At 45.8% G+C, this 26,960-nt stretch overlaps 1 protein-coding gene across 1 annotated transcript; it reads right to left on the minus strand.

The window, feature by feature from the left end:
* LOC146208950 (uncharacterized) lies at window positions 1-26,440 on the minus strand. The gene is made up of 5 exons (XM_084596681.1): window positions 26,301-26,440; window positions 25,705-25,856; window positions 23,063-23,130; window positions 3,004-3,090; window positions 1-682 (listed from the first exon to the last, which is right to left on the minus strand). Exons 1-5 carry the CDS (start codon window positions 26,415-26,417, stop codon window positions 558-560), a joined length of 549 nt encoding a protein of 182 aa, XP_084452807.1. The 5' UTR covers window positions 26,418-26,440; the 3' UTR covers window positions 1-557.
* Window positions 26,441-26,960: the final 520 nt, after the last annotated feature.

Genomic DNA, 26,960 nt, shown 5'->3' on the forward strand with positions numbered 1-26,960 from the left:
CTGACGAAAAAGAAGTGCAACAGACTCCCAGAAGAAGAAGACGCAGACGAGTGCTGTGCAGTGCGAGTGCTGTGCTGTAATCATCCTCAGTGGTGTAGACAACTGCCGTACTGTGAATATTTCCTGTAACAATATGTTTACTGCATTTTGTGTTATGAAATTTAAGCTATGTTATTGCTGTGAAATAAAATTTATCATTTATCTATGGTTTGTCTCAGGTGCTCTTCAGTTGTAACTTTTAATACCGTTTTTCATTTCCGTTTCATATGTCTACGACTATCCAATTACTTACAGCCAGCAGTTGTAGATTCGAACACTGCGTTGAAGCTTCCTACAATTGGGCAGTGTTTGCTTTTTCTGAATACGAACATTGCTAACAAGAAAGCGATTTTTCCCATCATGTAACTTATCCTGCAGTTCTTTATCTTGAACACCTGAACTTCATTCGCCCACAGTTATAGTAGTCCTTAAAAAAGGCCTCGTTCATCTCTGTCGGCGCAAAGATGACTGTGCCAATTAGCAAAATGTATGTTTTTGCTGAAATCTGCGTTTTCCAACTATACGTCGGGGCAAAGGTCCCGGCTGTAGTTGATGACTGCCACCCCACAAATGTCTTCGAACTGCTCGATGCATTCGCGTGGCACATCATCCTCTGTACCCTTGGACACAAGGAGCATGCATTCTGGAAAGAGCGGAAAGAGATTCCAATGAGTTAAATAAGCACTGCTGTAGTAACTAAGCGTAGGTCCCTGCTTCCTTGTGGTTTTGAATTTGCTGGCTAACTAAAATGTAACTTAAATTATGATTAAAATGAAAAATCTGAAGGACTGTAAACGATAATGCAAGAACGGTTTCCAAAAGTCAGGCACTCGTTGCAGATGTAATTCTTGGCTTTAAATGCTCCCGCAAAAGGGCATTGAAGAGCTGCCAAAAGATGAGAATTACGGCACTATTACTTATACAAATTAATTTTATGAATTGTAAAATATCTTTTACGCTAAAGTTGGGCGTCAAGTGAACGCTTCTCTATCTTGGTTTGCTCTTGTGTGGAATCTTATGTATCTACATGTTAAAACAAATGGTTCCTGCCTGGAATCTTCTGATGAATAATTTTTAAGGAGTCTTTTATTCCCTGTGGGAAACTGTGTTTCTTTACCCGTTAAGGAATTTACAAGCACATGGAAACAGTGGAGCGCAATGACACGTAACGTAGTTTTTCTCTTTTCTTTTTTTTTTTTTTACAGTGAATTTATTTAGGCGCTCGCAAGATTCGGTCGGAAGACGGATAGCAGCATGTCGCGCGGCGACTGAGAAAGAAAAACAAGCTGCCGTCGCAGCGGATGCACCGTGCCTGCTCCTCTTTTCCTTACCGAGTCAAAAAATGTATTGCAGTATACAAAGAAAACTATTAATATTTTGAACCCTTCTAGAACACAACTCCATTCGCGTACCTTCTTCTGCCTAATATCGATTGCCGTGTTGCTGTAAAGAACAAAAAATGGCGCCCCAAGCGTCATCGCCAAGACAGAGGCCTGCTTTCGTCCACTGTCGCTGCAGGCGTTACGAATCGCTCACTTTTTATGATCGAATTAGGCATGTCAATAAAAATCTGCCGTCCAAATGCCAATTTGTGCAATGTTAGAGCTCTAAGTTCAGCGGCTTAGTTTGGAGAGCCATTATTTAGGAAGTTTATTATTGCGCAGAGCAGCTGTATATACTGATGTGAGGTACATTCGGCTCCAGTGAGCAATTTATCAAACTAGCCTGAAAGTTTATAGACCAACACCGTGTTTACAAACAAAAGGAGGCCGCAGTTGACAGGGTTAAAAGTAAGGTTTGCGCCCATAGGAATGCATGGAACCGAAAGGTATCAAAGCAGTTTTCTCTTTTCACGTGACATCTATGATGTCGTTATCCGACACAGAGAAACCATGAACATCCTAGAACAGATAGCGAGAACATAAAATCTCATTACCGAGGCGAGGTGTGTTTAAAATAGCGCGAAACATGTCAGGGTGAGAGTTGGGATTGCTACCCGTAGAAATACATGTAAACACAATTTACCGAAACATTTTTGTCATTTCGCAGAGCATCAGAAGTGGTGGCTGGTCGTTAAACGTTGACCAGCGCTTTGAAGAAGTTTGTGATAAAGTATGGTGCGTCATTACGGAGCCCAGTCTACTTTTAAAACTCCCCGAAAAGCCTGTGTTATGAATCCAGACACCGCTAAAATGCCCCTGTAGCGAATCACGCAGTTTCGTTTACAGTCTGATATGCTGCCGCATGGAGTAAATTAGCTTGATAATACTGTTGCTCCAGTGATACGTCCTAGACAGAATAACATCTAAAAAGCAGTTGTCGAACGCCATACAACAATATGGACCGAAAGAGATTCGCGCATTGCAGCAGACGAAAGCGCAGTTGCATGGCGATACCCACCGCGGCAGCCTCCAGCTAGCGACAGCGCCGGTGGTGCATGGTCGTCTGCAACTGTGCGCGGTCAGTTTATCGTTTTGTGAACGGTCCCGCAAGTCTTCAGACCTCCAGTACTTGCAAGGGAATGTAGTGTGCCATGCAACATGACGTCTGGGCGTCGTACAAGGCGTTTGCCAAAACATAAGAAGGGTTCAACGCTGCTGAACCGAGCAAAATGTTGCGGTAAGTTGTGTTTACATGTGTTTCTATGGGATCGTCCTCTCAACTAGCACCCCCATACGTTTCGCGGTGTTTTAAAAATACTTCGCCTCGGTAATGAGATTTCACACTTCCACGATCTGTTCCAGGGTGTTCATGGTTTCTCTGTACCGAATAACGACATCAAAGATGACCCGTGAAATTAAAAAACTGCTTTGGAATATTTCGCTTCCATGTATTCCTATGGGCGCTAAGCCTACTTTTCACCCCCAGTTGGCCCACGCTGGCGATAGAAGCGCCACCACATCGTACTTACGACACAGATCGGTGTTGGTCTATAGGTAAGAATTTCCTAAGAATTGTACTTACGCTCCCCTCCGTGGTAGGGGCCATCCGCGACGAAGCAATTCTTTCTGTTCCAGTACGGAATGGTTGAAATATCCTTTAATGAAGGATCTGGAATGAAGGTGAGGACCAATCAATTTATTATAGTTTTTGTTAGACATAACAAATGGAAGCAACAGTGTTATAGAAAATGACAATCACAAATTAATAACATGTAGTAGCAAGTGGCAGATCAGATAAACACTGTATTAGTTAGAAATTCAAATATTTTAAAATAGAGGCGGTGAATCATCGTTTGTTTAACGGCATTCCAATCTCTTGTGGGCTGTGAGCTCTCTCTTGTCACTGTGAGTTCTCATATATAAGCCATTATAAATGTGTGAGATTATTTCGTAACGTATAACTGAAAGCAGGTCTCTCAAGGGTTGGAAGACATAATACCGATACATATTAAAAACTTGCTATCCCCTGATAAATGTTTTTATCTAGTTATGTAGCTCCTGAGGCAACGGCGAGTAAAAATGGCTTTGGTCTTTTCCTTCTCAGTCAGTACACCAGTCATAGAGGGAAAAACAAAGTACACGGACCGGCACTGCGTTCTGCCCCAGAAAGCTTCTACAGATAACAAGTCTCGGAGTTTTCAGAACTTTCCCCTTCCAAAGCTACAAACAACAGGCAAAATTCTGTAAAGGGGATGGTGGTGGTGGTGACAAACGTTTATTGGTCAAAAAGGGGTGGATGGATCTATGAACATCCAGCCCTTACAGATACTGGGTGGGGTCCCTAGTACGGGACCCCAGTGGCGTCGGCCGCTGCCCGGGCGCGCTCGACCAAGGCCTTTTGGGCCTGCAGGTCATAGCAGCCGAGCAGGGTCGCCTCCCAGTCCTCCCGAGTGGGGTTGGGGTGAGGAGGAATAGCTGGGTTGGATGGGCAAGCCCACACCATGTGGTAGATGTCCCAAGACTTCTCCGCACAGTGCGGACAACTGCCCGTGAAGGAGGGATTAAAATGTTTTAGTGCTGCCGGGCACAGCAGAGTGTTGGTATAAAGACGGAGTAGAAGCCGCTCCTCCGTCTTAGATAGACCTTTACTCGGGCGAGGGTAAAGGCTATGACAAGATTGATGATAAAGAACAATGTCTTTAAAAGAATACGCGGGTTCAAATTCGAGATCCTGATCTAGGGGGTCGAGATGGGAAGCCCGGAAAGAGAGCGCGCGGGCGGCGGCGTCGGCTGCCTCATTCCCCTCGAGACCCATATGAGCAGGAGCCCATACTATTTTCCGGTAAGCGGGGTCCCCGGTGTAGGTGAAATTTTGAAGTAGTCGGTAGCTAAGTATGGAGCCCAGCCTTGCTCGACGTTCCGACAGGCCCCTCGCGAGTCGGAAATAATTGTTTTAGAATCAGTGTGGGTAGCTGCCAGAGCAATGGCGACCTCCTCCGCGTGGGTTATGTTACGGGCGCGAAATGTAAGCCCATTAACAGTTTTAGACTGGTGGACCACTGCGGCCGTGTACCATCCCCCAGGGTGGGGGCCGGAGGCGTCCACGTAGTAAATGCCGGGTTTCGACCCATAATGGCGGCCCAGGGTTTCCGCCCGCGCCAGGCGCCGGCCATTGTGGTCTTCACGTGTCACGTTTTTAGGAAGAGGACGTACGTGGAGTGCGCATCTCCACTCGAAAGGGAGGCGTACACGATCTTCCATAAGGGCGGTATGTTGGATGTGTAGCCGCGCAAGGAGGCGGCGACCCGACAGTGTCTTAGAAAGACGAGTGTATTGGTTGGTTAGTAATCCTCTCGGATCTCCCGGAACGTATTCACCATGCCCAGGCCCAGTAGACGCTGGTTGGAGGTGTTCACGGGGAGATCGAGGGCTCTCTTAAAAATTTTGCGCAGGACGACTTCGAGTGCATCCTCGTCTTGTTTCCGAAGGTGGAGTTAAGGAGTCGAATACAAGATTTGACTGGTCACGAATGCATGCGCCAGCCGCAAAGCGTCTTTGCACCGTAACTCCCCCCCCCCAGAAACCCGGCGGACCATGCGGCCCACCTGGTCCCCCACCTTACGGAGTTTCGCCTAGGTCGTGTCCGACCGTCTATGTTGATGAATGAAGAGCCCCAGTACCCGGACTTCTGTGCGTTCAGGAAATGATCCTGCCTCTAAAAAGAGCTCAATTTTGGCCGTACACTTTGGTGAGGGGCGTATGTGTACACATTCAGATTTTTGAGGGGAGCATTGAAGGCCGCAGCGGCGAGCATAACGGTCCACTATGGTTGCCGCTTGCTGCAGGTTGGCCTCAATATCTCCAAGGAAACCTTGCGTGGCCCACAGGGTGATGTCATCGTCAACAGCGACAGCACCCAACTGGGCCGGCAGGTGCATCATAGCCAGATTGAATAAGAGAGGAGACAGCACTGCACCCTGTGGTGTTCCTCTGGTTCCAAGTTGGAACTGGCCATGTTCGGTGTCCTGGATTTTAATGTACGATTGGCGATCTGTCAAAAATTGCCGAATGTATCTGAACGCGCTGCGTCCGCAACCGGTTTGTGAAAGATGAGTGAGTATTACCTCATGAGTAACAGTGTCGAAGGCTCCTTTCAAGTCTAAGGCGAGTATGACTCTGTCGTTGTGAGGGCATTCGACCGGGTCAAGAACGTACCGATTAAGTTGTAGCAAAACATCCTGTGCGGACCTGTACGGGCGAAATCCGAACATGGAGTCTGCGAAGATGTGTTGATTTTCCATGAACTCGGACAACCTGTCACGCACCATCGTCTCGATTAGTTTGCCCGCACACGAGGTTAGAGAGATGGGGCGAAGGTTGTCCGTGTTGATAGCCTTGCCAGCTTTTGGAATGAAAGTGACCAGAGCAGTCTTCCAATCGATGGGGAGTGGCGCGTCCCCAAGCCAAATTGAATTGATGTAATCCAATAAGGACTGGCAGGCCGGGTCGGGTAAGTTAGCTAGTAATTTGACTGTAATTTTGTCCCGACCCGGGGCTGTGCCACGTTTCATTTTCGCCAGGGCCGCCCGCAGATCGTGGAGCTGGAACGGCTGATCCAGCTCAGCGTTCTCCGAACCTGCATAAGAGTGCGCCGATCCGCGGGGGTCCTGGGTAGTGCTCAAGTATTGGTCCCGCAACTTGTGCGCTAGCTGAGTTGTGTTGCCCTGAAAGCTGTGTATGGCACGTTGTAGATGTTTCTGAGTTTCTGTGTGTGTCTGCGGGGGGTCGATAAGAGCGCGGAAGAGCCGCCAGGTGTTCCTGCTTGACATCTCCCGCGCCGCCGTCGTAAACTCCTTCCGGGCCGACCGAGTAGAATGTGCAAACTTCAATGGCTTTGTTATATCTCTTCTTTCCTTCTCCCCAGTGCAAATACAGTTTCTTTTGCCAGTTAGCCTCCCCGCCTTTCCTCGTTCTTTTCTGCTCCTCGTCTGAAACTGGCGCCGCGTATTTTAAGTCGTCTTCTAGGCGGCATTGTCTTTGCTTTGATTTTGCTTTTAACGTTTTAGGAGCCTAACTGTTCAACACGCCTGCTGGTAAATATGTACTTGTGACGTTACGGTTGTCAATTACTCATCCAACGGCACATGGTGCTCTCGATTATCGCTGGTTTTGTCAGTGATTTCCAATTATGTATAATCGCAAGCGACTTTTGTAACTGGATCTGAATTAATGTATTCGACATGAATGAATTGCTTGAATAAGTTTGTTACATAAAGGAATCACGGTATATGTTCATCCGTTTCAGCTGTAGCGGCGGTCAGGGAACTCACGCACAGTCTAAACAAGCACGTCGCAGCTTGCGAGACATTTCTGTTTCGGAGTAGTTTGCCTTGAGCTGAGGCAACTCCAGTGCTGCATTGCATGTAATGTGCCGTACATTACTGTACGTATGTTTTCTTTACTGACTCGAATACATACTGGCGGTGCGTGTAGTTCTCAGACAGAAACCCACAGCGCTAAGTGTCCCGTTCTGCCAAAACCTCCGGCTTCAGTGTTGTGACGAGTGAACAAAACTTCACAAGCGGTCACTGGTAGTAGTTTGCTAGTGGCATGGTAGGGCATATATTAGACTACAATATCACGATCCGCCTGGCATGGGCCAGGTTTCAGACGCTGCCAATTAAGAGAGCTCAATTGGCACAAGATGCTGATTTTGGAATGGAACCTTCAGAAAATATTGAATAGCATGTGTGGCTACTGCTAGGCCAGACGGCCAAGCCATAAACGGCTAGGTAATTCGGTTCTACATAATCTACGTCGGGTAGTCCTTGATATATAATAAACCTTAATGCAGGCTAATAATGTGTATGCGCTGCATAATGGTGCATATTAGGCTTTTAGGCATTAGGCAAACGCAGCTAATAAAACTGCAGCTGAAGACGGGAGCCTTCAGGCTATTGTATCATACAAATAAAAAGGCGGAGATTGCTGCTCCCAGAATTCATAATGCCGCGAAACCTTCAAAACTGCATTTGTAGTTTTTTAACGCCCGTCGCCATACAGCCGTATCACTGGGAGTCTGGCACGGGTATCAATTTTGTATCCCGTGTTTGTTCGTGCTCGTTGTCGCGATACGACGAGTTATCATTTTCTTTGTCGCGAACGATGCGCCGAGATCTGTCTCCAGATAGAGACTCTTTAATGGAAAAACAGAGAATTTGGCCGGCGTTTAGATTTCGCGAGCATTCTACTCCGTGTGGGTATTGGAAATCGGGAGGGAAAGATTGAAAAAAAGAATGGGGAGGGAAATAATAGATTCTGATTACTTGGGTATGTTTCTACAATGTTGCAGGTTGTGCTAGTAGCAGTTTGCGAGGTTATCTAGATTGTTCCGAGCAGCCTTTAAATTGAGCGTTGACAAGTGTGACGGGCATTCTTTGTTCAATGATCGACGAGCACATTTGCTGCTATCGCCACCGCCGAGTTGCTTAGTTTTTTTGCGGGCACAAGTCAGCCCAATAAAGAGGATATTTCAGTACCACGCAGCCTGTGTCTTGTTTTGGTTCTTACGACCTTGCCACCACTACGTGACAATGTTCAGCATATTTTAATGCACACTCAATATCGATGAAACTGGCGAAGTGTACGATTGCTCGTGTGAGCATGAACGTATGCAAAGAAAAAGAAATAATCAATGTGCAGTTTGTTTCCACCCGTAGCCTGAATTATCAGCAGGTTGAACGGCCGAAGCGACAAGAAATCCGCGTTATTGCGTTCAGAGCGTTCGGAGTAGACCGTGAATAGAAATGACAGCTTTCGGTTTTTACCTTCACGCGGCGAACGGATATCCAGAAAGATTTGGACTTCTCGTGTCCATGCAGCTTTCTTCTTCGGTTAATAATTTAAGGAGTTTTATATAATAAAGCAAATTACTATCAAATCTGGCTACGCTGCTTTCCTCGCCTTCAAAGCTAGGTGTCCTTCTCGAAGCGAAATTGTGTTTTTTTTAGAAATCTTTTCAGTACGCCAAAGTCAGGCGAACTGTATAAGTAGCGTCATAAATGTTAAAATGGTGGCGGAACAGGTACGTCACTTTTAAGCAATTTGTTTGTTGCAAACGAACAATGTCCAGCTTGTCTGATTCCCCTTTAAAGGCATTTAATAATCAAAAACAAGATGAAATGGAACACAGCGAGTAAGAACTGCGCTGTACAGCAGGGAGGAAAGCGGTATAAGAAAGGACAATTTCAGCGCTTCTAAATACCGTACCATGAAGTGCTGTTACGTTTAGTTACTGCAAATGGTTGCAGCATTCAAATAATTTGAATACTGTTTGGTACTGGCGATGGCTTGAATATTAATATAAATAAATTTGCTAAAGGACCGGATGACATTGCGAATTTATTTTGAGGTGTTATGAATGGCAGCTTCCTGGGATCCTTACGAAATTTTTAGAATTTTTCTTAAAACTTGCAATATTCCATGTGATTGGCAAAAAGCACGTATTGTTTCAATACATAAAAAAAAGAAGTCATCTATTACTATCACCCAGTTTCTATCACTAGTCAAAGCTGTAAGCTTATTGGAACATGTTATCGTAAATTACTTACACAAACTGCTTGTTGAAAATAAAACACTATCCGCTTATCAGCATGGTTTTAGAAAAGTTCTTTCTACAGTTACATGGTTAGTTTAACAGTTCATGAATTTTGAAGTTCTTTTGGCATGTCCGGCCAGTTGCAAGTTTTGTTTTTTGACTTCCTTAAAGCCTGTGATAAAGTGCCACACTGTAAATATTGTTTACGTTACAGTGCATTGGTCTTCCGTCCATCGTAACAGCATAGACCGCTGCGTATCTTAAAAACAGGCAACAATATCTTCAAATGAAAATTGTTCATCCAGGCTATCAACGGTCACCTCCGGAGTTCCCCAGGGAAGTGTACTAGGACCGTTGTTCTTTTCAATTTATATAAATGATTTATAAGATGTATTACCAGATAATGTTTCAGATCATTTGCAGATGACTGTGTTGATTTAAAAACGATTATCGGTATGCAGTTGTACAGGCGTTTATCCAAGCACTTGATGGCTGGTGTGAAAAGTGGGTATGGAACTGAATAAGGAGATAACTGTTCTACGCGTCGGAAGTAAGAAACGTCCCAGCATATTTACTCATAACCGTGACACCGGTGTAATTAGGGTTTGATAAGTATCACTAGTTCACAGTGACGCTTATGAATAATTTATTATGGTCTAAATATATTTCTGATAATTGTGCTTCTGCCTTTTAAATGTTAAGCTTTCTTAGAAGAAATCTCAAAATTCCCCCGCGAATAGAAAGCGTTTAGCATATGATACATGCGTAAGGTTCTAATTGGAATATACGTTGGTACTCTGGTAGACGAAAATTTCGAACGTATTCAAAGAAAAGCTGTAAGGTTAATATACGGGAGATATAAACGACTAAATGCAATTTATTTGCTAATGCAAGAACATCATATTCAAACATTACAAGTACGCTGAAAGCAAAGTCCACTTCTGCTCCTCCATAAATGTATTTCAGGAAAAAGTTTGCTAAACCTTTCGAATGGTGTTCAGCAAGTTACTACCAGGCGAACAAGACGTACTACAAAACACGCATTGCCTCCGAGTTCTGCAAGAACAAACTTCTAAAAGATCCGTTTTTTTGTAGAACAGTAAAAAAATGGAGCGAATAACCTCCAACTGTCTTTGCATTCAATGATTTTCTAAAAGAACTAAACGTATTTTGAGTCCATCACAGGCGCTCTGAATTGTAGTATGGTCTCGATAATTGATCTTTTGGAGCATAACTATAGATTTTACAGTCTCTATCTTTGTTTTCTCGTCTTATAGCAATATGCAGTGTACGCTGTATAGCCATTGTATGGTGCTTCCGATTTTTCTGGATTTGCGTCCCTTTTTATTACACCTTGCGCCGATCCTTGTTCTTATTGTGTATTGCCTGTTCATTTTGTCATATTTTTGTAACGCCCCTCTTGCCTGGGACAAAACATTTGCGAAAACATTAGTATTGCTAAATAAAATAAATAATTTGAAATATAAGGCTTCATAAAGACTCCATAAAAACGAAGTTACATGGACCGCATCAACTATAAAAAATATCAGACCTGTCAGCATAGCTAAGTGCAGAATATCTTGTAGTAGCACCGATTGGCTTAGTTTAGCAGTTTATTGTTCGGTAATGACAAGTTTTGTAGCGTGAGCTACACTGGCCGCACTCTCGCTGGTTTCTCGTGGTTCTGAGGCGATCGTATCGCTCATGCTCGAGGAGCGAATGACGTCACTACTTGCAATTGACGAGTCTTACCGCTTGCCGCAGCTACGAGGAGTCGGGTGACGTAACTTCATCGGCGCCGTCACTTCTGGAGCAGAAGCGGCGCGCGCTACTGCGCACGTGCGAGGAGGTAGCGTCGTGCATATAAATGTGCGGTGGTGAATTTGAGACCGGAATTTGTCAATATCTAGAAGGCAAAAATTTCATGCCCACCTGCATGTTTGGATTCCGCTCTGACCTTTCTACACAGGATGTCTCCTTACAGCTGAAACATCACATTCTCGACAGTCAAACCTATGACACCAAAGCCACCCTGGGCGTGAATGTGACCAAAACATTTGATAATGTTACACATTCAGCAATCCTTCAAAACCTTACAATCCTGGGAGTCGGCGCCAGGTTGTATAATTACGTCCGAGACTTCCTCAGCCAGCGCACAACCACACTTACCTTTGGCGCTAGATCACGCTAGGTGCACGAGGTATGCCCCAGGGCGCCGTCCTCTCCCCTATACTATTCAACATAGCACTCCTTCGCCTACGCGAAACATTAGCACAAATCGCCGACATTCATTTCAGCATCTACGCCGATGACATCACTGTCTGGGCTAACCGTGGCAGTGCTGCCGAAATAAAGGAGCACCTACAATTCGCACTAAACAACATCAACACCTATGTAAGGGAACGTGGCCTGACTTGTTCCGCATCGAAATCAGAACTCTTTCTCTACCGCCCCGAGCAATACGTTTCAGGCCGTCCGTCTATTTCCCTCAAGCTAGACACCCATTCTATCCCACTGGTATCTAAAATCCGTGTACTGGGTCTAGTTCTTCACTCCCATGGTGCACACGGAGAAGTCATAAAAACTCTACATACACAATGTCAACAGACCACCCGACTGATTCGCCGCATAGCCAACCGCCGGGCAGGCTTACGCGAGCGAAACACAATTCGCCTCACCCAGGCTTACGTTATAAGCAGCGCCACATATGCCCTCCCATACCTCCCCCTCAAACAAAAGAAGAGAGACCAGGTGAGCGCGCTCCTACGAAGTTGCACGAAAACGGCTCTACGACTTCCCCCCAGCACATCTAATGCCCGACTTCTTAAACTCGGTATACACAACACTTTCGAGGAACTTAGAGAGGCTACATTCACGGCTGCTCCGCTGCTGGCCGAACTATAATAATCCACTTAAACCTTAGCCCAGTTACACACCCCATTGACGGTGTCCCCCTTTCTCCTAACCTCCGCACTAACCTCATCATACCTCCCATCCACAAAACATGCACCCTGAGCGAGACCAGGGCCGCAGAATAGCCAGGGCTCACGCCCTTCACAGACAATATAGCGACGACCAAGACGTGGTCTACGTGCACGCAGCGGAATATACGTCAGGTTCCCGTATGATCCTGGCTGTAGCCGACAATCTAGCAAAGCCGCTTACTTCAAGCTCTATAATCGCCAATTCCATCACAGATGCAGAGGAGGCAGCTATTGCGCTTGCTCTCATCGCTACATCTGCCACAAAAATTATCTCTGACTTCAAATCTGCAATTCTAAATTGTATAAACGGCTATATATCCCGCATCGCTGCTCGTATATTGCGCTTCTGGCAGCCCCGGCACCCCATAACTCTCATCTGGACGCCAGCACATGCTGGCCTCCCTGGCAACGAGGAGGTTGATTCCCTAGCCCAAGGTCTCACTTTCCGGACTAGAGCAATGGAGCTCCCTGTATAGGCCGAGGAGCGCCCGCTCCCCTTCCGCGATATTCTCTCATACTACAGGGACAAACAAAGGGATTATACAACCCCAGCCCCTTATCTCACCATAGCGCAGGCCGTACATTGGCGAAGCTTGCAAACTCGGACGGCTCCATACCCTACACTTCTACATGCCCGATACCCAGAGCAGTTTTCCTCATCATGCAGATTCTGTGGCAAACCGAGACACTTCCTACACATCCTTCTTACATGCCCCACCTTTCCTCATCCCCCATAACCAAACTTAGCAGAGTCCTACTTGGTTCTGTCATGAAGAGCACCTCAAGTCAAGACCAAAGGAAGATCATTATCAATGCTGTGAGGAAGATTGCTCTTCAAGGACTTTCTTTTTCCTTATGAGGGTGTCTCCCATCTAGTATGGGAGCACCCAAGTGCCATGCAGGGGGCTTCGCCCCCAATATTGTTACAAATCTCAATAAAATGTTTCTACCACCACATAGCCTGCCACCAAATTTTTATCTGTTGTAGGCCGTCATTGCACCCGCCATCGCTTCGGTAGTGGACGTCGGCTAAATGTCAATAAAATGTTTTGGGAGGGTCTGCTGACCAGCAGCTAGCTCGCGGCCTAAAGGGCGCTGGTGCGGCGCGCCTGTGAAGCAGCAAGACTCAGCGGTGCCCTGGAATAGGGGCGCCGACCTTGTGAAGAGGCCGAAGATATGAAGACATCGGCCCGCCGCTAAAACCAGAAATTTTTAGAGCAATAAATGTTTTCTCTCTCTCTCTCTCTCTACCACCACCTAGCCTGCCACCGAATTTTTATCGGTTGTAGGCTGTCATTGCACCCGCCACCGCTTCGGGTGCTACACCACCCTACACCACCGCTTCGCCAGGATGGTGTAGTGGTATGACGCCCGACTACTGTGCCGTAGAAATCCAGGTTCGAAACCGACCTCGGCGGCTGCGTTTCGATGGAGGCGAAACAAAGTGGCGTCCGTGTGCTGTGCTGTGCGATGTCAGCGCACGTTAAAGATCCCCAGGTGGTCGAAATTACACCGTAGTCCTCCACTACGGCTCCTTTTTCTCTCTTTCCACTTTCTCTTCCACAATCTCCCTTCCCTTACGGCGCGGTTGAGGTGTCCACAGAAAACAAGTGAGAGTTAACGCGCATTTCCCTTCCTAAAAACTGATTTATTTATAGGAAGGGAAAGGCGCGGCAACTGTCTCACTTGTTTTCTGTGGCCGCAACCGCGCCGTAAGGGAAGGGAGGCAGATGAGAGAGAAAGTGGAAAGAGAGAAAGACGTGCCATAGTGGAGGGCTACGGAGTAATTTAGACCACCTGGAGATCATTAACGTGCACTGACATCGCGATGGGGCTGGGGCAGGTGGGTCGCCGCCGCTTGCGGTGGGGGCTGGCCTGCCACCGAATTTTTATCTGCTGTTGGCCGTCATTGCACCCGCCACCGCTGTTGGTGGACGACGGCTGTTGTTGCGGCGCGCGTCTTTCTTTCCCTCTTCCTTTTCTTCTCTATTTTCTCTTCTGTGTGCACGAGGCAGCGGAGGTAACTCAGCTATGGAGCCAGCAGCAGGCCCGTCCATTTACTTTTCCTTCTTCCTACAGCCACAACAACAACAACTGACATCGCACAGTACACGGACGCCTCTTTGTTTCGTCTCCATCGAAATGCAGCCGCCGAGGTTGGGTTCGAACCCAGGTACCCCGGCACAGTAGTCGGGCGTCTTACCACTTCACCACCCCGGCGGGGCTCAGTGGACGTTAAAGAACCCTGCACTACGGGGTCTCCTATATCCTAAATCGCTTTGGTATAACAAACCTCTCCCAATAAAACCGAATTGGCTGCTGTGCAGAGAAATATGAAAATGTCGAGCACGTCTTTATATATTTCTGTGAGAGCTGCATTTTTCTCTGACGGTATGAAGTGTGCTTGAAACTAACATCTCTCACTTAAACAATGTCGTAAGTGAGCAATCCTTATTAGCAGCGAGTAAGTTCAATATGGTGTGATTTCTGCTTGGCTTTCATGCGATACCAAGCAGTCGCATCTGATCTGGAGCGTCGATACCGATGCCCGCTCGGTGTGTTGTTTCTAAGCTGCTTGAGTGATGAAGGAAGCAAGGTGGCTCTAAAGAACTTATTGCATAAATATTTGCCTTTGCAAACACATATTATTACGCACGGATCGGCTCATGGTTTTATATTTTTACTGGAGGAAACAAGAAAATAAAACACCAAAATGACGTAGTGGTTCAAAGCAGTTCCCAGTGAAGCTTATCTGTTTGTTGGGGTTTGGGCTCGAAGTCCACTGGAAGTTAATGATGTTTTTATCTCTTTACTTAATTGTAGAGGTGACACCGCCCTAGTGAAAAATCCCGTATCGCGACAAACGGGTTTGAACCGGTCCCGTATTATCCCGTATAAATTTGATACCGGTGTGACCAGTCCTGTGTGAAGCTTAAACGGGTTTATATCGGACAGGTCATGTCCGATATGAATCTCAATCCGGACGGTCCAGTCCGGTATCGAGTTAATACAGGGCAGACCATTTCTCGTATGCATCTTATACACGACATCCCAGTCCGGTATGGATATGAAACAGGGCGGACCAGTCCTGTATTGAGCTCATATACAGGACAGGTCATGTCCGGTTTAACAGAAACCGGACAAATCCGATATGAATGAAACTGATACGGGACAGAGTATTTCCGCTTCTCAGTACAACTCGGGCGGATCGTGAAGCTCAGCCAGGATGACCACGTCGGAATATGCCTTCACGCTAAATAAGCATGAAACCATACATAATATACGTTAAAACTTTTCTGTATATGCGGAGTACGTGTTGTTTCGTACATACCTATAAGATATGAAGCCGTGGATGTGTGCGCTAGCAAGTACATACATGCATCGCGTTTTGTTTTTGCGTGTGCAACAGTCGCTGCAGCTTGTACGATCTTGCGGTGCACCTTCATAATCTGCGACTGAAGATCTGCCACCTTCAACGCGAAAGTGCAAGCAAGAACATAGCGTTTCGTTAGCTCGGATAAAATACGCTCGAGAATAAAGGAAACATCGCTGACCATCGAAATATGCGCAGGTCAGCCGGACATCGGGAGTCGCTTGCTCGAGTGTTTACGCATGCAAAACACTTGGTCAGAAGTAAATTCATTGACGTCGCGGCTCCGCTGGCAGCAGGTGAAGCTAAAACAAGCAATATTACAAGTGTTTGTGCACCGCATATATCTATATGTAGCAAAAATTGCATGCGTTCGAAGACGATGACAAAACACATAAGCACTAGTAAATTGTGACATTCGGAGGTTTGTCTGCAAGAAAGCGATACATTGTAGAGATGCGGGACACAGATAACCCTTCGTGATAGCCAGGAAAAAGATGCAGCGTGTTTAAAGGGCGATCGTTCAATTACGACCACAAATTCTACAGCCTACAAAAATACACAAACTACAAAAGAGCAATCTCGACTACATAAGTAGATATATAACCACCATCACCGTGTGCTGCCGCCCCGCCGGGGTGGTGCAGGTGGTGGAGAGGAAGAAGAAGGGCGTTGAAAGCCTGAAAATGTTGCTTGCTGGAAACAGCGCATCGGCCGTTGGCCGAGGTCTTTCGACTCCTCAGGACACTACCGAAACGTACAAAGTTGTCCTTCCACGCCTGCCCACCGGTAATGTTGTCCTTAATACCGTTTTCCTGCATGCCGACCTTAAGGGTCGCCCGTACCGAGCACCTGACTTTCGAGACGCACTTGCACAGATTTTGGACCTCCGGGAAATTTTGTGCATTGGTCAATACCAAATGAGCCACGTGTGGATGGTTACCTGCGAGAGTAGTTCTTCAAAGCAGAAGCTAATTAACAAAGCAGAGTTCCCTGTGAACGGACTTCGGTGCATGGTGTTCGACCCGGATACAAAGAATGTCAAGGTTAAGCTCCTTTGGCTTCCCCGCTATATGGAGCACCGGATGATTGTGGAAGCTTTCGAGCTTTATGGAACGATTCAATCTGTGGAACGTGAAAAGTGGCGGTGCCCAGTGATGGAGCACATGGAAACGGCGAACCGTGAAATCTCCCTCACGCTCAAGGACGGAGTGTCAGCAAGTACAATTCCCCACACTCTTAATGTTTATGGGGTGCAGGCATTAGTGCTTATCTCAGGGAGACCTCCACTGTGCCTTCGATGCAGCCGGGTAGGCCATGTACGGCGTCAGTGCCGAACGCCTCGATGCACCCAGTGCCGGCGCTTTGGCCATACTGTGGAGAACTGTGTATTAAGTTATGCCGATAGACTGCGTCAAGGCCAGTGGTCACGAGAAGATGACGTGGCGTCCGAACATATCATGGATGTGTCAGAGGTTGTTGATGTGACTGGTGAGTTAGGTCGTGAACCTCAAATTGATGGGGACCAGAAGCCTTCTGCACTTCACACCAACTCAGAAGAATCTGCAGTGACTGGCCATCAAGAACCAGCGTCTCCAGAGCCAAAACCGCCGGACCCGGGCCCACCTGTGAGTGCCACTCAGAGTGCTGCCCTTGCTGCCCAAGAACCACCTGTCATTGAAGGACGTCTGGATATGTCTCCTGTGGAATCAATGGGGAAGATACTGCCAGTGGATGCTCGCCTATCCTCCTTCGTCATTGATTCTCCTTCGCCGTTGGAGGGTAACAGTGAGCCGTCTGTGGCGCCGATCTCTGGTGCGTCCGGTTCTCTGTCGGCTGTCAGTGTGGCAGCGAGCGATGTGCTCCAATCAGGTTCGTGGGCCGAAGCCTTGAGTGTCTCAGAGGAGGACATGGACAACACAGTGCCTTTGAAGCGTCCCGCAGATGATGAGGTGTGTATCGATGGTGCTGGCCAGAAGGCACACTGTGTAGAGGCCACAGGAAGGGTGACTTTAAAGAGGAGGGCGATGTCTGCCCGAAAGGCCGCCAATTTGCAGGCGGGCCACCCCATTCCAGGGGATGATGTTTAAAAGGACTAGTACCAAAAATGGCTACAGTCGAAGCATATCAAGTCGCTACCCTTAACGTCAGGGGTATGCGTAATCGTCGGAGACAGCAGCAGTTAAGACATCTGTTAAAGAAATGGAGTGTGTCTGTAGCAGCAATTCAGGAAACAAAGTTGACCTCCGATGAAGAGACGGAATCTACTCTTGAGCCGTTTTTGCCGGAATATAACATTATTGTTAGCCACGCTAGAGGCTTGTCCGGAGGGTGTATGCTATTCCTGGCCAAAACAATAGAGATGACAGCCATGTCTTATTGCATAGATGGCGAGGGACGACTTATATGCTGTGACCTCACAATCTCAGGTGTGCAGTGGCGAATTATTTGTGTTTACGCCCCTGTAAAACAACGAGACAGAAGGCATTTTTTTCTTTCATTAGTTAATCATTTGTGCACAGATCACAAAATTATGTTGGGAGATTTTAATTGTGTTTGTAGGGATGAGGACCGATCAGCATTATGTAAGAGATATGACCCTAGTGCTGCATTACTTAACGATTTGGCTTGTGAATATAACCTTGTGGATGTGGGGCAGGAAAAAGGCGACAGTATTCATTTCACTCATTTTCAGTTCTCCTCTAATGCCCGCCTTGACAGAATTTATGTTTCTGCAGACATGTTAGCAAATTTGTTTGGTTACTGGGTGCGGCCCATCTTCTTCAGTGACCATTGTATGGTGTCTCTTCAGGTAGGGAGGTACAGTCGGCAGATACTTCACCCTCGGTGGGAAATGTGGAAAATGAATAACTGTCTGCTCTCAGATGAAATCTTTAAGCGTGCTGAACCTACTTGTTTGAAAGACATATGGTCACGCCATGATCTGTCAGTTTTTCAAAAATGGGACTTGTTCAAACAGGAAACCAAAAACTTAGCAATTTAAGCCTCTGCAAGAATCGCGTTCCTAAAGAGACACCACCTTCGTGAGCTTGGGCGCACTCTAACTGAGCTACATGAGCTAGAGAGGGTTAGCCCGGGTGCCTATGTTGAAGAAATTGATAACGTAAAGGCAGAGCTTCAACAAATTGCGACGGAAAGATACAAGGGGGCCCTAATAAGATCTAGGACTCGAAGGTTTCTTGACGAGCAACCTTCACGTCGGGCCCTCAGTGATGAAAGAGAGAATGCTCTTACGAAGGAAATATTGGAAATTCAGTATGGTGGTTGCACATATAGTGATGCTCCTAGTATTCTTGCTGCTTTCTATGATTATTATCGAAAGCTTTTCGGCAGTTGTAAAGATCCAAATCAGGGTTTCGATTATAATTCTTTACTTGAGAACTTTCCTCGACTAGACGATGAGAAATGTGCTGTAGTAGAGGGACCCATCACTTTGGAAGAAATAAAATCAGTCATTTCAGACCTTCAGAACCAGAAATCTCCTGGCCCAGATGGTATTACTAGCGAATTTTATAAAACATTTTCGCCTTGCCTAACGCCTGTTTTGATGGAAGTATTCCAAGCATCTTATGATGTGGGTTTCCTGCCCCCCACTTTCTATTCAGGCAACACAATATTAATACCCAAAAGCAAAGATACTAATCGGTTGAAAACTGTTGAAGGATATCGTCCAATTTCCCTCTGTAATGTTGATTACAAAATTTTTGCCAAGGTCCTTTGTTCTCGTTTGCAGCTGGTTATCATGGACTTGATAGGTTCGCATCAGGTATGTGGTATCAGAGGGCGCAGTATTCAAACACACATTCATATTGCACGTTCAGTAATAGAGACAGTATCAGATGAGACAGGCCAAGTAGCTCTGATTCAAATTGACCTGGCGAAGGCGTTTGATAAAGTTCGGCACAATTTCTTGTTCGCGGTCTTGGAGAATGCAAACATTGGTGACGTTTTGCTCAAAGGCATAAGGCTGTGCTATATGAACTCGTATACACGACTAATTGTTAATCAGGAGCTAACGAAACCAATACCACTGAAATCATCTGTTCGTCAAGGATGTCCACTGCCTCCACTGTTGTTTGGCTTATATCTGGAACCCCTCTGTCTCAGTGTAATTAACAGTGCAGCCATCCGTGGTTTCTCTCTGGCTCAATGTGAAGTTAAGATTTTATCTTACGCGGACGATATCGCCCTCTTTTGTTCTGACAAAAAGAGTGTACTTGAGGCTTTACACTTGACTGAACGGTTCTGCGATGTATCAGGCGCGGCCCTTAATTTAGATAAATCCAAAGGTTTTTGGTTGGGACACTGGGGCACTAGACCAAGCCAGTTTGGAGGCATATGCTGGGACTGTAGTCCTCTTCAGTACCTAGGGGTTCCGCTGCACCAAGTTCGTAACAGCGCAGCCTACTGGGATTCACAAATCGTACCTATGCGGCGACAAACGCAGGCTTGGATGGGTAGAGAACTCTCAGTGTTTGCTAGGGCACAGGTCTGTAACATATTTTTGTTTGCAAAGCTTGCGTATATCCTTCAGGTCCTGCATTGTGCGAGGAGCAAAGTACAAGTTATACACAGAATATTTGCAACATTTGTGTGGCTCTCTCAATGGGAGCCCATGCGGCGTGACAAATTGTTTCTTCCCTTAGAGTCTGGTGGAGTGGGCCTTGTTCACTTGTTTGTGCATCAACTTGTCTCCCGTTTTTTCTTTTTCAAATCGGCAAACCATCCGTTTCTTGTAACTCTGCTCATTAGGCGCCTTAGTCCACATTTGCCTTACTTATTTGCACCAACTAGGCAGGCTCGTGAGGGGCGTTTATGGGGATTCCTTAAGGAGGTTGCTGACACTTTCAATTTTCTCACTGTGCGCTTCTCTGTAGATTACCTGTATAGCCTCTCGAGAAAGCAGATGACACAGGCTCTCACTGAGTCTTTGTTCCCTACACCGTTGTATCGGCAGCCTTATCTGGGGTTTTTGGACACCACTGCTCTAAAGCGTGTTAGGCAAATGTACATTCAGGCAGCTGCAAAAACGTTTTTTTTCAAATTACATACAGCGACGTTGCCTGTCAAGACATTTCTTCACAATAAGGAGATGTTTGTGCCCTGGTCGGTAAATTGTCGTCTCTGTAACGTGCCTGAGACAATTGATCATTGCTTTATTCTGTGCCGTGATGCTATGTTCTTTTGGGACATACTACAAAGAACTCTTAAAAAGGACATTGAAATTACGCCTTATACAATCAGATTTTTGCCTCCTGACAAAAACTCTGTCGTGCCTTACGATCTATTTGTGTTGATGGGACTGTTCAGCCTTTGGAAATGCCGCATGATCGACAGGCATGCAGAGCAACCAAGATCGTCGAAATCCGTGTTTCGGGAGCAGTGTGCTTTGGTGAGAAGTGTATATGCTGCACGTGAAGAACCTCCAAACTGGATGCCGTATCTAGACGCATGTGTATGTCTCCCAGACTTTTGATGTTCTGATGATTGTGCATTGTCGGGCTGAGGATATGACGGGCTCGCATTAAGCAGCCCGGTAACTTTAGATACGGACATGTTTAAGTGGAGTTGTTCCTTTTTACGGAAGTTTTTCCATGCAATAAAAAAAAAAAAAAGCTGCCGTGGTGTAGTGGTTAGAGTGCGTGCTTGCAGGCCTAAAAGACCGAAGTTCGAATCACATGTAATTATTTTTCTTTTTCTATTTTCTTTTTGTTTCTTTTTTTTTCTTTTTCAAATGTAGTAGTGTTATGTATTATTCAGCCTGTATCAATTAACCAGAAACCGGACGAACGCGTCATTTCTGGAACTGATACCGGGCAGAGTATTCCGCTTCTGAACAGAAGCCGGGCCGATCGACGAAGCTCAACCAGAGTGACCAACCGGACACGCCAGCGCACTAAATAAGCATGATACCAAGCATGTTATACAACTGTTCTGTATATAAAGGGCGCGCTTCGTTTCCCAAATACCTCGAAAATGCGAAGCCGTCGAAGTGTGCGCTAACAAGCATATACGCGTGTCGCGTCGCTTTTGCGCGTACAACAGTCGCTGCAGCTCGTACGATCTTGCGGTGCGTCTTCATATCTGCGACTGAAGATCTGCCGCATACAACACGAAAGTAGAAGCACGAACGTATCGTTTCGCTAGCGATGACAAAATACTGTTCGAGAAAAAATAAACAGACATCGCTGACCATCGGAAGATGCGCAGATAGCCGCACACCGCGCGACGCGTTCTCGAATGTTTACATATTGAAACCGCTCAGTCGGAAGTGTATTCATTGGCATCGATGCTCCGCTGGTAGCACGTGAAGCTAAAACGCCCAGTATTACAAGTATTAGTGCAGCGGATGTCTCTATGTAGGAAAACTTACAAGCGTTCATAGACGATGAAAAACACATCAGCACTAGTAAATTATGATATCTCGAGGTTTGCCTTCAATAAAGCGACGCATTATAAAGATACGCCACATTTGTGAACCCTCGTGATAGCCTGCAAAGATATTCAGCGTGTTTAAAGGGCAATCGGTGAATTACGGCCACAAATTCTACTGCCAAGGAAAATATACAAGTACGAAAGAGCAAAAGTGGCTACATATACTGAATAATAACCACTATAACCATAAGCCGCCGTAGAGTAGTGGTTAAGGTGCCGGTGTGAAGACCGTAAGGCCCGAGGTTCGATTCCACATTCGGTACTATATTCGTTTTTTAAGAAAATTTCTTATTTTTATATATTATTTTAAATGTAGTCGTTTTATTTTATATTGTTGCATGCTTTTTCCACCCTGGCGACGCGTTTCTTTCCGGAAACGAGGGCCATCAACCATATAGGCCATTCCCGTATCAGAGCTCCGCGCGGTTTCATTCCGGACTTTCCAGGGCAGTACAGGAATTTGCTGAAATAGCCCCCAATCCTGTATCCCAGATCCTGTACAGTAAACCTGTATACGATTTCCTGTACGAATTTTATACAGGATTTTTCAGTAGGGCGGCGTCACACATACCTTGAACATAGCGCCAATTGCAAGTAATACTGCTACGTCATTAAACTTATAGAAGCCCAACCGTCCTAGCCAAGCGACTGCTATTATGCGGAGTCCAAGCAGTGGCACTACGACACGTTTTCTGTTGAATCCGGATCTTTATTCTAAGCGGAAGTCTCAAATGAAACTTATTCGGCTCATAAATGAAAAAACAGCTGTCTGCATACAATTCATTGGTTTAAACCTTATAAGCGTATTGCCTCGAACAAAACGCAAATTAATAATTTCAATAAAGTTTCAAAACACCCTTAAAATTAAGACCTCTTTAACAAGTATTTCAACTCAATCATGCGTCTTGCAGATTAAGTTATTAAGACGAATTTTGGCATGAATACATTCCATATTTAAGTCCGTTTATTTTGGCAGCGTTGAAGGAAATCTCCAAATATATTTCAGTTCTAATTTGTTTCATCTGGAGATGCTCCTGTCTGTAAGTGCTGCCGCAGTAAGTCGAAGAAAACTGTAGCATCATTCAGATGAATGCAGCACAGTCCATCGATTGTGATATGCTGGAAGGACTGTGTTTTCAGGCAGCACAAGTACTCTTACTTACCGGCAGCAATGTACAGCAGCGAAAGTACCGCATCTTGTCAATGGCTCACTACTCAATATCCGTCCACTCACCTTCATCTGTATGAAATTCGAACGTCTCTGGCGTGGGTCCTGGCGTAATAAAGAAAGTGACGTTTTTCCTAGAATTCAAAACACAAACATTAGAATGGAAAGCCTTTCAGGCACATTTGCGTTGAAGAGTGAAGGAGTAGGGGAGGGCAGCGAGGAGCAAAATATAAATTTGTTTTACTGTAAATCGCTCCGAGATGTTTTTTGCGCGGCCTGCCTTTGGCCTCGCACTACGAATGCTTACACAGAGCTATATGTGTAGGTTCTTGAGAGTTACTGTTCGTCACTCTGACAAATCAAGTTTACCCGTCTGAAAACCGGAGATACTTTATTGTCAGCTTAGTGGAAGTGATTTTACAATCCTCTCTAAAACCTCTCAGACAAAATTTCGTGCTCTTAGGTGCAGTTCAACGTTGACAGAGGTCAAGCTGCTTTTCTAGGGTTGCCAGGATCTATATACCATTAGTACATGTTATGCGTCTCCCTGCTTGGTGGTGCAGCGAGAACGGCGCTCTCCTGCTGTGCCCATGAAAGCGGGAGCGAATTCTGGTGACGGCGGCCACCTCTCGAAGCAGGCGAAATCCAAGGCGCCCGCATGCCGTGTGATATCAGTGCACGTTAAACAACCCACGAGGTCCAAATTTCTGGAGCCCTCCACTAGAGCGCTTCGCATAACCTCCGTCGCCTTTTGACGTTAAACCCCGTAAATCAAAGCAAGCAACCAAACCAAACACGTTATGTGTCTGCAGACAAACGACTTAAATAGAGTTAGTACGCGAAGGGCACAATCTTGAGTAATATTTAGCTACTGAATAGCTCTGGTGCCTTACTTTCGTGAAGGACAAAAAAATTGAAGTAAAATTGCGTTCACAGAAATTCCGGCGTGATGTTAGCTATGAAGCTTCACCTTGTACTCTAAAAGGCATACACGGCGCAGTTGTACAATCACCTATTATTATTATGACATATAAAAGCGGAACATCAGTCTTTGATGTTCACAATAAAGAAGAATAAATAGTATGCACACAGCTACTTGAAGAGAAAGATATATCACCGCGTTCGAGCTGCGGTTTACAAGCGGTTGTGCACGCTCCAGGAAAACTGTACTCTTCTCTACGTTTCAATTATATAGTTCAAATGTGAAGTTTTGAAAAAAAAATTGTATCTTTACACTGAATAAACATGTTTATCCGAGCGTAAGCTTTTTTTTTTTTTTTTTAGCAAAGCCATACGGTCATAGTGGCATTTCTTTTCTATGCGATCTTCTCACGGTTCATCGATCTTCGCTTCAAGCCGATTCCTCTTTTTCTTCGCGGCTGCTTTTAGGCGAGCAATATGGGTTAGAAGATCATACTCAGCCTGATGCTTAAGCCGGAATGTTGACAAAGTCGGACCGGTAGGCAGCTCTTTCATTCTATGAGTGATCAACAAAGCACCAGCAAATCAGTTGAACTCTCCGTCCAGTCAGATGGTATCAGAGCAGGCTGTGTCCGTGTTCACGATCGGGGCGATCGCTAGGTGGCCTCAGGAAGTGCATAGGACGAGGAAGAAGAAGCCGGCAGTGTCACAACACTGGTCCACGTCAGGGTATCAAAGCTCCGAGTACATAAGGTAAGGTGAACGAATGGCGAATTATGCACTATTTACAGTCATGGTACATGACACAACAATATCGACCCGGTGCCGGAAGTTCCGACAACTCGCGGCTGTTTCGCACGTCGACGGCCAGGGATAATCTCAAACATCCTTTCCAGGTGAGGAGCACTGCACTCGACGACGCTGACAAATGTCTCTCCGGGCAAGCGGCGCCTTCTTTGATAGGACCGGAAGCCCTTGGAATTTGAACTGCCCAATCTGGAGGCAGGAGTCTGCGGCGGCTCAAAAGGCCCAACAGGGGACGCGCTCGCTTCCCGCCGCGTATCATTCGCGTTGCGAGGGGCAGAGAGAGCTCGCTGCTACGGCGTTGGCGAAGGTGTTGAGGTGTTGAGGAGTTTGGCCCTCATGCCCAGACTTGTCCGGATCTGAGGTTTCTCTTCAGTGCGCCAAAGCCATGCGGAGCAGCACAGAGGCTTAGAGAGGGGCGACAGGCGCTCTGCGGAACCCGCTCGGCGCAAGTCGTCAACCCCTGCAGGAGCCTTGGGAACCGCGACTAGAAACCCGACTGTAACAGCAGTGCCGTAGGCAGGAGCGTGCATATTAGGCCCGCTACAACGGCTTAAGGCCAATGCGCAAGTGAATGACCTTGGGTGTTGCAGTCCGAAGAATTGAGCACGGCTATAAAAACTTATCCCGGAGTTGTTTCCGCAAATTGTTCACCGCTGCGGAAAACATATTTCCGCCTGTTTTGCTATGTTCTTTCCTGCGCAAGGCGCGTTCAATAAATTTTATATATTTCTGAAATATAAGTTTAATGTCGCCAAAATTAGAAACAGAGAATGTCGGTTTTTCTTAGTTTTCTTTTGAAACGTTATCAACTCACCCTAAAATATCGTGTAAAAGGTGATAAATATCGTTAATGTTTTAGCCCGCAGGACATTGCATGCTAGTCGTCATAGGAGTGCTCTCTGTGCCGCATAGAGACTCAAGCCACGTTTTATTCATAATAAATTGATATATACGATGGTAAGAAAAAAAGAGATGCTTACTTTTCTGTTCCGTGATGGCCTCTAAACAGGAACACATAAGAGGCTGTTTGATCCTTTAGATTTAGTTCCGTTCGTTCGATAGTCAAACATTCCATAATAGTATCATTGTTGGAGTCAGAAATTGCCGCAAGGTGAGGAAGTTGCACAAATATCTGTAGAAATGAAGCCAATATCTGAATAATATGCACTGAGGCAAGGTTAGGGTACAGTGATAATAAAAATTAGATTTATGTCCAGAATGAATATATTATCGTAAAATATAACAAAATTTTATAAGGCCATGAAAAAAGGCTGTTTAATAAACTAAGCAATGCACAATGCAGATTTCAAAAACTTTTTTAGTATGAATGTACGCGAATTTGTATCCTACCATCTTTTGACAGCATTTCAAGCTCGTCAGTGAGTAATTGGTGTGGTGATCAAGTTAATAATTCATGCCAAAATGACCACGTCAGTAAAATAACAGCATTTCAATTAGCCTTGCAGGCATCACCAGCAAATGTTTGCAAAGAGAACATTTTAAGAAAAGGTTCAAGCTGCTTAAGCGCCTAATCTCAAAACGTTGCCCCAAGCTTGAGGCATGCATATCCATGTACCTGAAAGGCACCCGGGGAGTTGCGTTGCAGTAGGTGAGGTCCCATCATTTCGAAAGAATATTCGACAAATCGCAGCAGACAAAAGGCAGTGAAAAGCACAGAAATGCATGATTTCATTTTTGTGAAACTCTGTTAACGAGTTCTGGATAGGAGCAATGAGGGGATTCAAAGCCAGGCACACGTTTTATACATTTTCCACGTTCTCATTGCCCCAAACTTTAGCTCCACAGTTGAGTATTTGAGTAAGGTAGGACAATGTGTCAGCTTGTTTGACAGAGATTAAAACTGCAGTTGGAACCGCAATCATTTGCGTTATTTTAGAGCTCTCATTTGACGCTGAAACATGAAATTCCGCTCTCGTAGATCATTACAAGGGCTGAAACTAATAAAGAACAGCCGCTTGCGGTGTATCACCTGCCACGCGCGAGAGTATTTGTGATACGTGTTGTTCTGGTTGTCCGTCTGTCAAGCAATGACATTTTTGTTTTCGCTATGAACTTAGAAATATCGAAAGCACGCACAACAATCTAGGTTGTTGCAGGGCATCAGAGTCACAAAGGACACAGGAAATAGCTACTCTATCAGTGCAAAAGCGAAAAAGCAACACCTAACACAATATGGGACATCGTTGGTCGGAGCGGGATGTGCATAAGCAAAAAA

Source organism: Amblyomma maculatum, chromosome 1 (genome assembly GCF_055883805.1).
Source record: "Amblyomma maculatum isolate TAMU_Amacu chromosome 1, ASM5588380v1, whole genome shotgun sequence".
Classification (NCBI taxonomy): domain Eukaryota; kingdom Metazoa; phylum Arthropoda; class Arachnida; order Ixodida; family Ixodidae; genus Amblyomma; species Amblyomma maculatum.